Source organism: Bos javanicus, chromosome 5 (genome assembly GCF_032452875.1).
Source record: "Bos javanicus breed banteng chromosome 5, ARS-OSU_banteng_1.0, whole genome shotgun sequence".
In the NCBI taxonomy this organism is placed as follows: Eukaryota; Metazoa; Chordata; class Mammalia; order Artiodactyla; family Bovidae; genus Bos; species Bos javanicus.
Genome location: NC_083872.1, coordinates 51,509,844 through 51,524,221, shown reverse-complemented (window position 1 = coordinate 51,524,221; position 14,378 = coordinate 51,509,844). Strand labels below are relative to the sequence as shown.

Genomic DNA, 14,378 nt, shown 5'->3' with positions numbered 1-14,378 from the left:
CTGGTTTTGCCACCTACTTATTGTGTCATGGGGTTCAGATCATGCCCTATAAACTCTGCATGAGTATTATGATACTCAAATGAGAAACACATGTTACTGTCATAAAAATTTTAAATGCAGCTTATTAATATTGAAAACTTATATTTGTCTGAACAAGATTTAATAATTTGAAACGTTCTGCAGAGTTGGGGTGGCATCAGACTTCAGTGATTTTGGCAGAATTGAATATAGCAGGATATTTACTGCTTCAGAATAGTATTTTTTGAGCTTTATTGTCGTCTTTTAATCACTCATAAAAATGTTTTGTGACATTGTTATGGAAATTTTATGTCTCTCGTTTTGAAGCAGAACCTTGATGCAAAAGAAAGCAAGGAAATAACGCAAAGGAGCTGTTTTTTGGAAACACTGTTCATTGCCAGTCATATTTGCCATCTCTTAGCTGTGATTTATGCTGGCATACTGAAGGATTTTACAGAGCATGCTGTAGGGAATAATAGTCTTTATTTGCCATACCATAAAGAAGCTTTGGGAGAAGAAAGAAGGGATTTTAAGTGATAAAATTAATGTTAACACTAGCTTTACACTTTTAAAGGTGACTCTGGGTGACTTTTCCACAATTTCTTTTGAAAAACATGTTAAAAGTCAAGATTTGTGTGACTTTATTACAGGTTTTAACCTATTAAAATAATTGATGTATGCAATACATTTGAAAACAAATACTTAACCTATAAGTTTAATGCTCTTGTGACTTGGAATTTTATGTTATTTATTCAAATTCCCTGAGGATGACAAACGTGAAATGTGTCGTATTCATCTTTGTGTAGCTACCCACTAAGTGTGTGTGTACTGATTTAACTTCATTTTGTAAGTTTAAATTATGTATAATTCAGTTTGTGCATTTTCTAATCTTTTACATTTTTGTTGCTATTTGAAAACTTCTGAAATAACTGGCTTGGTAGAAGGAGTTATTTTAAGATTTGGAATTATAGCATGTTCATCCAATTAATTTAAAGCTATACTTCAGTATTAAGAGTAGTAATGTTATTGTTTTTAATGGGTTTACTTCTTGAAGAAGAAATTAGAGCCAGTGAATTAAAGGCATGTAATAAAATTCTAGGGAGTTCTGAATATTCATTCAGAAATGTGGTAGGGTTGATGTCTATACTATTTTTAATTACTTTTCTGTTCTAGAATATGAGTTCTTATTCCTATTTTCCCTTCTACACTATTGAAGAAATAGTCTTACTCAGAGGCAAGAGAGAACTTCTGAGAAGTTGCCCTTAAAGAGTTTATAGAAGACGGAGGAGAACCAAAGGACAGAGTGTCAGGAGAAAGGCATGGGAAAACTGTACTTAAGGAGGGTAGTTTAGGTATAGAGTCTGAAGTATTTTAACTCTTACTGCTTGATTTTTATTTTCATATTTATTTTATATTAAGTTATTTTTATTAAGATTGTCATTACTGGTTGTAATTATGTGAAAAATGTCCTTATTTATGAATTATGTTTAAATTTTTATTTTATATGTGTTCTAAATAAAGCATTGAAGGAAAACAGCTCAGAGGTTGTTCAACCTTTTCTAATGGGTTGTGGAACCAAGGAACCCAAGATCACTCAACTATGTTTGGCTGCCATTCAGAGACTCATGTCCCATGAAGTGGTATCTGAGGTAATGTGAAGATTTTATCTGAATTGTGCACCTACAATCAGATCAGGAGTTTTCTCAAGGAGAGAATAAAACATGCCTGGTATTTAATATAAATCAGTACTTGAAGGACATGGCTTCATTTTCAAAGGTTGCCAAATTGTCTCATTATTAAACACTCAGTATAGATGGGCTAAATTTTGTCAAATCTTTTGGAATCTTAAGAAGTCATGTGTGCTCAGTTGCTTAGTTGTATCTGACTCTTCATGGCCCCATGGACTGTAGCCCACCAGGCTTCTCTGCCCATGGAATTTTCCAGGCAAGAATACTTGAGTGGGTTGCCGCTTTCTACTCTAGGGGATATTCCCAAACCCTCATCTGTTGTGTCTCCTGCATTGGCAGGAGGATTCTTTACCACTAGTGCCACCATAGTTCATTAATATAGATAATTTTGAGAACCAAGCAAATTTTCAATATCAGTGATGAAGAATATCATTCATGAATTACTTTTTTAAAGGTAGGAGAGAAAATCATGACTTTATTTCCTCGATTGTCTGAAGTGTTGCTCGTTAAGGGTATTCATATCTAACCTCATGATGGTAAAAACAGGAAAAACATTGTATTAGTATGAATCTGCATCCTGCTTGTCTGCTTAACTTTGTACTTCGTAGGGTACTTTTTAATAGAAATGGTAAATTCTTTTGCCTTTGGTATAACATTCTAAACAGTATCAGATTTAATTGAGTTTGTAAATGTGTTGTTAATTTGAGTTGTATTTTTTCTATAACTCGTTTTCCCTCTTGTCAATGAAATAATACAGTAACAGACTCATAATTTGTATATGTTTATATTCATAAGTGTCCAAATGAAATATACCCCTATTATTTTAGAAATGAGCCTTGATTTTGGCAAGGTATTTCAGAACTGCATGTTGCTGTTTGCCTATATTCAAATGGTACATTTTAAATCTTAAAGCATTTTTTTTGAGAAGAAAATTAATTGGTTGCAGTTCTTGAATTAGTTGAGAGATGTGTATTTGGATCTATAGATTTAGAAACATAGGTTTTTGTTAATGTGATCAAGAAATTCTCTCCAGGTAAGATTATATTTGCATACTTTTTCTTGCTTAGGGACCCAACATACCTATATTTTATTTGTTGACAATAATTAAAATACTTGTTTTACAGACTGCAGCTGGAAATATAATTAACATGCTTTGGCAGCTAATGGAAAATAGTCTTGAAGAACTTAAGCTGCTTCAAACAGTTCTTGTTCTTTTAACAACCAATACAGTAGTTCATGATGAGGCACTCTCTAAGGTAGGAACCTGTTTGTCCAAGTTCATTAAGGGCTTTGGGACAGTATTTGGATAAGCTGACCGAAAGAGGAAAGCCTAGTGCTGTTTGAACTAAAAGCAACTTTCCTGTAGCTATTGTGATAATGCACATTGCATGTTAAAAGCCTTCAGTGCCTTATTTTCCACAGATTAGAGATGATATCAGGTTAGGGTGATTAAACAGACTCCCTTGGATATAGCTGACAGCCTTGGTTATGAATACAATACGGAAAAAGAAAAGTAGCAGAAGAAAAGGAATAGAGAAAGAAGAAAAGAAAACAGTATTTGTTTCCAGGTATCAGTGTTGTCCACAATTATCTTGAGTGTTCCTGACAGCTCTCTCGTCCCCCCTTTCAAAATAATTTCACATGTAAAATGTATGTAAGCCAGATAACTTAAGTCTGCCCCTGAAGCAGCTGGAGAAGTGTCATTTTGGCATTAATACTGGATAAGGCTGCATGTATGAAAGCTCTTTCTCATTCCTACTCTCTTTGAAACATATAACAACTGTTATATTATGTTTCATCTTTAAATTTTTTTTTAAATTGTGAAATATTTCCAAAGAACAGAAAGTACAGAGAGTAATGTAAAAATAGCCTCAATTAATAGTTTATTATTTAGGGTAAAAGGTGCATTTCACATTACCTTTGCTAATCTTATGTGTCTTTATATTCACTGAGAGTTTGAATTGTTTAAAAATACTGAAGTTTTTGTAGCTTTATTGTATAAAAGAGTGGGACTTTTATACTTTTAGCGAAGGTGATTGAAACAGCGAAACATAAATTATTTGCGGTTACATCAGATAAAGATAATAACCATATTCATCAACTTATTTCATGCTAAATGAATCTTGTTTTTTTAGGCAATTGTTCTTTGTTTTCGATTACACTTCACAAAAGATAATATTACAAATAATACAGCTGCTGCTACAGTGCGACAAGTTGTTACTGTTGTTTTTGAGAGGATGGTTGCTGAAGATGAAAGACACAGAGGTAAAGTGATGAAAGTTGTTTCCTTTTGCCTGTGGGTGACTCTCATGTCCATGATTATTCATTTAATGATTGTCTGCCATTCCCCTATGAACTTAGGCTACCTGATAATTAGAATACTTTAGAAAGTGTATTAACGTCTTTATTACTGATAATGGCAAACCAAAAGGTAAATCTCTCACAATTTTGTCACCCTAAGAAGTGGACCCTGTTTTCTGTATTTATTTCTAATATATTCAAAGTTTTATGTTGAAGATGGTAATAGCACATTTTATACAAGGTGTTGCATCGTAAGTATTTTTAGCCAAACAGTACATATGATTATTTTGTGTTACATTTTAATTTTTGTAATTGAAATTTTAATTGGTTGCATTATATTTTGTGGCTATTCTATAATTTAATGAACTACTTATGTTCTGTAGTTCAGTATTGTTCTGAGTGTCTTCCTACATATATATTTCCATTTGAATTATTTTTTTAAAGTAAATTTTCAAAAGTGAGTTTCCCTCATGTGAATTTTTGTCTTTGCCTATTAATATGTATTAATCAAGTATATTTATTAGTGTAAAGCCTACTCTTCATATTTTCATCAAATCCTTTTATTTGTAATTTTTAACATTTTCATAATTTGAAACATTTCCTAAAAACTTAGAAACATATCGTGTCACAGAGCTTATAGATACTGTTTCTGTTATAATTTTTATAATTTGATAAATTTTAAGTTTTTTTATTTGTTATCCTTATTAGATGAAAAGTAAAACTTTTCCACGTGATAAGTTGAAAAAATCATGAGGTGCTATCATGAAGAACAGCCTCTCTGTTTTATGGAGTCAAGAAACGGAAGATTAAACTTTTTTTTAAGTTTTTTTCACCCCTAAACTCTTGATATTATACAGTCTTTCATATCATTTGGTGTTATTTTGGTAATATTGGTATAAAAAAAATAGCAATACTAGTAAATAATAATAGTTCTGCCTACTCTAATAATTATTTCACTTTATCTGAATTTAACCATTGGTCAAATTTTTCACATTCTGTTTCAGGCATTTTTCATCTATTTGTTTATTAAGATATTCCCACTAACTTTTGTCTCACTTTTCCAAGGGGAAATGCAGGTGGAATTCTAACAGTTTGAAATATAAAGGAATTAAACGTAGAGGATAAAACAGAGCAGTTCTCCAGTTTGAATGTCTTATATACCATAATCTCAATATAATTTCTGAATTGATAGTTTGGCTGTGTGTCTAATATCACACTTAATACTTTCTAATAAGGTAGAAAATATTTAGAACCTCTTCCTTTTCAAGTAGTCATTAGTCAAGATTTATTCGAAACAGTTTGCCATGACTTACAGGAAATAGTATCTTGTTAATATGCAAAGAAATTGAGAAGCCCCATTCTAGGTGACTCTTGGCTAGTCAATACCTGTCACTGACATAGTACTTAATGGCAGGTCAAGCAGTTAATTCTCTTGAAGATGGTGAGATTATAGAGAAATTAACTGTGGTAAATATTTATATGTTTGATATTTAAAGATACATTCAAATATGACATGGGTTTCAAATCCATGAAATAAAATGACTAGAGAAAGGGGTACTAGGAAAATCATATGTATTGACAAAGATAATAAGCTTATTAAAATGAACATGAGATAGTGAAGAGTTTTTTTTTTATGATATGATGTATAAAAATGTAATTCCCAATTTTTCTTTCCATTTTGGAGGCATGGTTGTGAACTTAAAGTTTATAATTCTGTAAATACATACTTATTTTCAATATACCTTTTAGGCAGTATATATGATTTGTTAAAAGCACCAAGAACTCCTAAAACCCTTCTTATTTTGATTGCAGATATTACAGACCAACCAGTACTAGTCCAAGGAAATAGTAACAGAAGATCTGTCAGTACCCTCAAACCTTGTGCTAAAGATGCATATATGCTTTTCCAGGTATTCCCATTGATAAGAATAATTTTTATAATATAGTTTTGTGTGAATTTTTGATTTTGGAATTTTGTATCTGATTTAATTTTTAAGTGTTTTTTTTTTTCATTGTCGTTTTAAAGTGTCAAAAAGTAGTATAGATTTAAAAAGAAAAAAGTAGTACAAGTTTCCTCCACTATCTGATAGTAGCACATTTCTGTGAAACTTCAAAATGCCTTAAGTGAAAAAGCAATTACCTTAGGACACAATTAGCTAACGAATGCACAAAATAAATCAAGATAAGCACAGACACACACACAGCTCAGAGCTTTGGCAGCTTGATGCTGAGATGCTGAGTATAGTTCCTGGAGAAAGAACTTGAAGGTACCACTCTTGCTACTGAGGGGGTGGGGTGTGCAGCCTCTGTTATGGGCTGCTTGCAAAACAAATGCGGAACATGGTTTTCATTTTTGTCTTTTTTTTCTTTTTTTAAAGAAAATTGAAAATCTTCAGATTTTCTTCTGCTTAAAGAAAGTCTGATTTCTTCTGGTTAAAGAAAATAGATGTTAATCTAGGTCTTTTGTAAAAACTAAGTGGTGAAGAACTTTTGGAAAGCATGTGTTATCTGTCTAAAACATTAAACAGCATCTATACCTAATTAGCCGGAGAAGGCGATGGCACCCCACTCCAGTACTCTTGCCTGGAAAATCCCATGGACAGAGGAGCCTGGTAGGCTGCAGTCCATGGGGTCGCTAAGAGTCGGACACGACTGAGCGACTTCACTTTCACTTTTCACTTTCATGCATTGGAGAAGGAAATGGCAACCCACTCCAGTGTTCTTGCCTGGAGAATCCCAGGGACAGAGGAGCCTGGTGGGCTTCTGTCTATGGGGACGCACAGAGTCGGACATGACTGATGCGATTTAGCAGCAGCAGCAGCATACCTAATTAGCATGATAAAATGTTATGTTTCACTTTAAGGAAATAAAATGAGTGAAATCCTGAACTAGTTATATTAGGAATGACTAGTCATATAAAATACTTCCTTTAATAGGAAAATTAAAATATTTACTTAAATTCTGCTCTATTTTTACATTACTTGTCATGAATAAAATGAGATTAACCTGCACTAAAAATTTTACTAATTTTGATTAGAGAGTCTTTAAAGCAATGCTAGAATAACATTTTGTCTCTACTCTGTATATTAAGGTTACTTACATAATTAACTATACAATTAATTAAAATTTGAATTATCAATACTTAATTTATAAGGAATAAAACCTGATAAGAGATATTTGAAATAATTTTTTATGAGCTATGAATTTTGAAAAGGACATTGCATTATTTTTTGCATTATATTTTATATAAAATATAAAATAAATAATATAAAATAAATATTTTATTTATTTTTTATTTATTGTTTGATTTATTTTCCAGGACCTTTGTCAGTTGGTTAATGCTGATGCCCCTTACTGGCTAGTAGGTATGACAGAAATGACCCGAACATTTGGCCTTGAATTACTTGAATCAGTCCTGAATGATTTTCCACAAGTCTTTTTACAGGTAAGCCATTTGTGGTATCTTGCAACAAAATTAATCTTTCATTTTTTTCAGAGATAGTTTTAAAGAAAGCAAGATGTATTTTTCCCCCACATTAAAAGATGCAAAAAATTATAGCTTCAGACCTTAGACATAATAATCTACTGTTATTTTAACTTTTGTTGTGCGCAAGCATTTTGAAATTTTAATGTTAGAAGGAAACCCTAGAGTCTTGTCTGGTCAAGCATTTCCCAATCTAAGGGTGTATGAAGGAGCTCTTTTTATAATGTTTATAATTATATATTATATATAGAGGCCTGGCGTGCTGCTATTCATGGGGTTGCAAGGAGTCGGACACAACTGAGCAACTGATGTGATCTGATACATATTATAATGTTTGTGATGTGAACTCTTTTTTATAATATTTAAAAGCCTTAGAAATTGTTGCTAATTTTTGTATGCAGCTGTGTGCTTTTACATAATTTAAATGGAAAAAAAGTCATCAATGCTTATTTAATAAATTTAATGTGCTGTGCAGAATATTTCAAAACAGTTGATAGGGAAAAAAGTGAGAAAGAATTCAAACTTCTCATTTTACTTGTAAGAAGCTAAAGTCTAAAAGTAATTCAGTGATTTACATGGGTTTTTTAGTTATTTGCAGATCTTGAACTAAAATTGAGAACTTTTAACTGTACTCTAGCTCCTTTCCCTAATATGTGGCCCCTCCCTAGGTCAGCTATTTGATCTTTGCTCTTACCTAACAACACAAGTGAATCAAGTGCCACAAAAGTAGAAGACCCTTTAGCCCAGGAGTCGGTATTGAAATCTTTACTACATGGCTTATAGTTTTTGTCCATATTAGATAAGTCTTCAGTGCTTTCAGTGGTATTGAACAATATTAACTGAGGATTCCCTTTCTTGTATTAGCATAGGAGAAGTTAAGGTATAACTTGATTCATAATCTTGTATAAACTGATAGTTGTAACAGCTACCACTTTTGACTGCCTACTCCGTGCTAAACTTTGCCAAATTCCTTACATATCATACTCTCTTTAATCTTCACAAATACCTGAAGTACCAATTATTCCTATTTTACCCAGGAGGAAGCTAAGACTTTGAAGGTTAAATAATTTGTCTAAGGGTTCATCATTTGTGAGTGTCCTCATCCTTTAGCCTCACTGTCATTTTTGTTCCTAAATGACCCAAGTGGACTCCTGCTTCAAGGCCTTTGTACTTACTGCTGCCGGGGCCTGGAATACTTTTCTCCCATATAGATTGTTCTCTTATACTTTTGAGGACTTTACTCAATGGTCAACATATCAGACAAACCTTCCCCACCACTCTGTAAAATGGCAGCTTCTTTTCCTGGCAGCACTCTTGTCTTTCTGACTCCTTGTCATTTTTCTTATTACTTCCTGACATATGTGTTTGTACATGAGTTGATCTATTTTTTCCCCTCATAAAAAAGTAAGTTCTATGAGGCAGGGACTTAGTTCAGTGTTGTACAAGTACCTATAATAGTGCCTGGCATATGGCAGGTATTTGACATATATTTGAATAAATGAGTGAATGAACTGGTAAATTAATTTGAATTAGAAATTTCTGTAGTTTGTATTACATTTTCTAATTTTGTAGGGAAAGGTTTGAAAAAATAGTTTCAGATTTATTGTGCCCAAAATAAATCTATTCTACTTTATTCTTCTTGCTATAATCCAGAGGAGAAAAAAGAATTACCTTGTGTAAGATCCTAAAATTTACTCCTACAGATCCCTTAAAAAACTAGGAATAAAACGACCATGTGACCTAACAATCCCATTACTGAGCATATGCCCTGAGAAAACCATAATTGAAAAAAACACATGTACCCCCATGTTCACTGCAACACTATTTACAATAGCTAAGACATGAAAGAAACCTAGATGGAATCTGGGAAGATGGTACTGATGAACCTATTTGCAGGGCAGCAGTGGAAACGCAGAGATAGAGAAAAGACTTGGTGGACAAAGTGGGGGAAAGAGAGGGTGGAACGAATTGAAAGAGTAGCGTGGAAACATATGCAATACCATATGTAAAATAGATACCCAGTGGGAATTTGTATGAAGCAAGAAGCTCAAATCCAGTGCTCTCTGACAACCTAGAGGAGTGGGATGAGGTGGGAAAGGTGGGAGGGAGGTTCAAGAGGGAGAGGGCATATGTATACCTATGGCTGACTCATGTTGATATATGGCAGAAACCAACACAATATTGTAAAGTAATTATCTTCCAATTAAAAATAAATTTAAAAATTGCTCCTACGAAATTTTCTTCAAGAGATAAATATTTGTTTTCATTCACTCATTATTCACTCATCCAATCAGAATTTACCAATACCTTACAATCTGCTGGTGAATGTGTTCAGTGCAAAGGGTTCAGTATTTAAGATAGATAAAATTCTTGGCCTTATCGTGCTTATCAGTCTAATTAGAAGCAAAACATTACTGAATGATAAACTGTGATGAGTGCAATAAGGGAAAAGTATAAAAAGTGCTATAAAAGTGAGTAACATAGGTACCAAACCTAGTGGAGAGTTGGTGATGAATGAAGGCTGTGAAGCTTTTACCTGAAATATGAAGAGTATTTAGTTGAGAGAAATAGGTAGTATTGGAAAAGAATGTTCTAGAGCAGTGACTCTAAGAAAGGATCGGCCTTCTCTTTTAGAAAATAAGCTCTGCAAGAGCAGGGACAAAATTGAGCTTAACCCTGAATTTCACAGTGACCACAGGACTGGAAAAGGTCAGTTTTCATTCCAGTACCAAACAAGGGCAGTGCCAAAGAATGTTCAAAGTACCACACAGTTGTCCTCATTTCACATGCCAGCAAGGTCATGCTCAAAATCCTCCAAGCTAGGCTTCAACAGTACATGAACTGAGAACTTCCAGATGTACAAGCTGGATTTAGAAAAGGCACAGGAATCAGAGATCCAGTTGCCAACATCTGTTGGGTCATAGAAAAAGCAAGAGAATTCCAGAACAATATCTACTTCTGCTTCATTGTCAATGCGGAAGCCTTTGACTGAGTGGGTCACAACAAACTGTGGAAAATCCCGTGGTTTTTCCAGTAGTCATATATGAATGTGAAAGCTGGACTATAAAAAAGGTTGAGCACTGAAGAATTGTTGTTTTTGAACTGTGGTGTTGGAGAAGACTCTTGAGAGTCCCTTGGACTGCAAGGAGATCCAACCAGTCAATCCTAAAGGAAATCAACTCCGAATATTCATTGAAAGGACTGATGCTGAAGCTTCAATACTTTGGCCACCTGATGTGAAGAGCCGACTCTTTGGAAAAGACTCTGATGCTGGGAAGGATAGAAGGCAGTAGGAGAAGGGGACGACAGAAGATGAGATGACTGTGGCATCATTGACTCAATGGACATGAGTTTGAGCAAGTCCGGGAGATGGTAACGGACAGGGAAGCCTGGTGTGTGTCCATGGGGTCGCAAAAGTTGGACATGACTGAGCAACTGAACAAGAATATCACAATTCCTGACATACATAATACAGTTGGCAAGTAAATGCTGAATAAAGCACTGAAATGTGAGGAAATAGGCAGTCTTTTACCTTCTTCAAAATGAACTTAGTGAATTATAGATATATTTTATTAATCAAAGATGACTTCCAACTTTATGGCTTGAGCCATAGGGAATATTCTATGAGGAGAACATTTGCTAGAAAGGGTAGTATGTTCAGTTTTGAACTTACTCCTTTGGAAATACCCAAGTGTACACAGAATAGTAGTTGATTTATATATCTTGAGCTTGAAAGTAAGGTTTTGGGCTGAAGTTACAAATTTAAACTTCACTGGCACATATGTGAGTGAGTGAGGTCACCTGTTGTGATGACGTGGTAGCAAGGACCTGATATTCTGGAGCTCTGAGGGACCTCGTTGTTAAACGGTGGGCACGAGAGGATGAGCACACAGGAGAGACTCAGCACGGAGGCCAGAAATGTGGGAATGCATTTGAGCATTGCTTTTAGGAATCAGTTATGTCAGGGGCTTCAGTGAAATTTGGTAAGACTGCTAGGGCAGTATTTGCTTTGGCCACAGATAAATACATCATGATGTATATAACAAGAATAGTTTAAAGGGAGATGGAATATAGATTGGTGGGGGTTGTTTAGGAAACATAGCTGTAGTTAGTTGAATGTGAGGGGAAAAAGTTAATAAAAAACTTTTAGGAATTGTCTGAAATATTTATGAGTTAACTAGTACATAGAACTGGACATGGAACAACAGACTGGTTCCAAAGAGGAAAAGGAGTACGTCAAGGCTGAATATTGTCACCCTGCTTATTTAACTTCTATGCAGAGTACATCATGAGAAACGCTGGGCTGGAAGAAGCACAAGCTGGAATCAAGATTGCCGGGAGAAATATCAATCACCTCAGATATGCAGATGACACCACCTTTATGGCAGAAAGTGAAGAACTAAAGAGCCTCTTGAGATGAAAGTGAAAGAGGAGAGTGAAAAAGTTGGCTTAAAGCTCAACATTCAGAAAACTAAGAACATGGCATCTGGTCCCATCACTTCATGGGAAATAGATGGGAAACTGTGGAAACAGTTTCAGACTTTATTTTTGGGGCTCCAAAATCACTGCAGATGGTGATCGCAGCCATGAAATTAAAAGACACTCCTTGGAAGGAAAGTTATGACCAACCTAGATAGCATATTCAAAAGCAGAGACATTACTTTGCCAACAAAGGTCCATCTAGTCAAGGCTATGGTTTTTCCAGTGGTCTTGTATGGATGTGAGAGTTGGACTGTGAAGAAAGCTGAGCGCCAAAGAATTGATGCTTTTGAACTGTGGTATTGGAGAAGATTCTTGAGAGTCCCTTGGACTGCAAGGAGATCCAACCAGTCCATTCTAAAGGAGATCAGCCCTGGGTGTTCTTTGGAAGGAATGATGCTAAGGCTGAAACTCCAGTACTTCGGCCACCTCATGCCAAGAGTTGACTCATTGGAAAAGACTCTGATGCTGGGAGGGATTGGGGGCAGAAAGAGAAGGGGACGACAGAGGATGAGATGGCTGGATGGCATCACCGACTCGATGGACATGAGTTTGAGTGAACTCCGGGAGTTGGTAATCGACAGGGAGGCCTGGTATGCTACTATTCATGGGGTCGCAAAGAGTCGGATATGACTGAGCGACTGAACTGAAGACTATTTAGCAAAGTATGAAAACGGACTTAACTATGCTTTTCATTTTGTCAGTCAATGAAACTACTATAGATGTGAATGTAGAATTTCAAATAACTTAAGAAAAAATTTATTTTTAAAATTTATTTTTGTGGGGGCTATACTGGGTCTTCGTTGCTGTGTGTGGGCCTTCTCCAACTGCGGTGAGCGTGGGCTACTCTAGTGGCAATGCACGAGCTTCTCACTGCAGTCATTCTCTTGTTGTGCTGCACAGGCTTTAGGGCATGCAGCCTCAGTAGTTGTGGCACACAGGCTTTGTTGTTCCATGGCATGTGGGATCTTCCTGGACCGGGGACTGAACTCGTATTTCCTGCATAGTGGGCGGATTCCTTGCCACTGAGCCACCAGGAACACCCTCCATAAGATCCCATTTTTAGGGGGGAAGAATTAAAATTACATTAAAATGAATTTAAAATCTAGAAAGATATATATTTGGAGTCAACAGTGACTCACTAACTTATCTCTGGGAGATACTAAGCAAAACTTTTATTTTTATCTTTTTACTTCTCTGTGTTTTCTTTCCTTTTTTCTGCTTAGTGAACCTGTATTTTTTCTTGAATTAATCTGATTTTTTAAAAGATACATTTTACAAATTAAAAAAAACTACTCTGTGCCTTATCTTTCCTTTTCTGTAAGATTAAAGGATTGGATTGGTTGATTTTTATTTTTGTATCTTTGTTCTCGGCCTCAGTGAAACTGGGTTGCTTAAAACAACAGAATAATTTTTATATTTGAGGTTAAACATTGACTGTAGACTGGACCTTTTTTTGTCAGTATAACAAGACTATTTTTGGCTAATATATTGAGCAAATTAACAAGTTAAGGGAGGTTTTCTGCGTAATATGCCATAATTATAAATAATATTTAAGAATTCTCTGTAAGATTCTCAGACTTTAAAATAATTATGCTTGTTTGTCATTGTGTTTGTTATCAACTCATTGTGTTCTGTTCAAGTGATCTAACTAGAACAAAATATTAATTAATAAATCTGCTTGTGAATAGAATTATCTTCACAAAATAAAGTCTGAATTATGTAATTTATTTACTTTATTATTCAAATTTTCTCCTCTCCGCTTCCTGTTTAAATGCTTTATCTGTTTGAATTTGTAAAATCTATTTTCTTTTGTTTTTCATGTTTTTAATTGCTGGAATTTCTAATGTCCTACTAAAATTAAAATTCCTAGTAATAAACATCATTTTAATTCCACAGTTATTAAATGTTCTTTTTTTAAATTTCAATTCTTTTTAAAACTTCTTGAAATATTATCATTTGATCTTATATTCTCAAAGAGGAATCCTAATTTCAGAATTGTGTGTAAACTTTAAAATGAGCTATATAAACTTATAATTTTATTCACACTGATTATTGAAGCTTGTTATTAACTGTGAGACTTTTATAAGCATTAAGTACAAAGTAAATCAATTCTTTTTTTTCTTTCTTTTTTTTTAATCTTTGCAAATAGCATCAGGAATTTAGTTTCCTCCTCAAAGAAAGAGTATGTCCTCTTGTGATAAAGCTCTTTTCTCCAAATATAAAATTCAGACAAGGTTCCAGCACTTCATCTTCTCCAGCACCAGTTGAAAAACCATATTTTCCTATCTGCATGCGTTTGCTGAGAGTAGTATCTGTTCTGATTAAGCAGTTTTACAGTCTTTTGGTAAGTGTTAATTTTCATGTGTTTATATAATTGCATGAAGCCTTTTCTGCAAAGATGATCT

The 14,378-nt window shown here is 34.4% G+C and overlaps 1 protein-coding gene across 5 annotated transcripts in view; it reads left to right on the top strand.

Annotated features, from left to right (window-relative positions):
* Nucleotides 1-14,378, top strand: part of MON2 (MON2 homolog, regulator of endosome-to-Golgi trafficking) — a 111,925-nt gene that overhangs the window by 23,630 nt on the left and 73,917 nt on the right. For all 5 annotated transcript variants that reach the window (XM_061416611.1, XM_061416612.1, XM_061416614.1 and 2 more), the window contains 6 exons: nt 1,540-1,667; nt 2,831-2,962; nt 3,842-3,971; nt 5,820-5,917; nt 7,327-7,452; nt 14,123-14,317. In XM_061416611.1, coding sequence (XP_061272595.1) covers nt 1,540-1,667; nt 2,831-2,962; nt 3,842-3,971; nt 5,820-5,917; nt 7,327-7,452; nt 14,123-14,317 — 809 coding nt within the window. The remainder of the gene's footprint in view (nt 1-1,539; nt 1,668-2,830; nt 2,963-3,841; nt 3,972-5,819; nt 5,918-7,326; nt 7,453-14,122; nt 14,318-14,378) is intronic.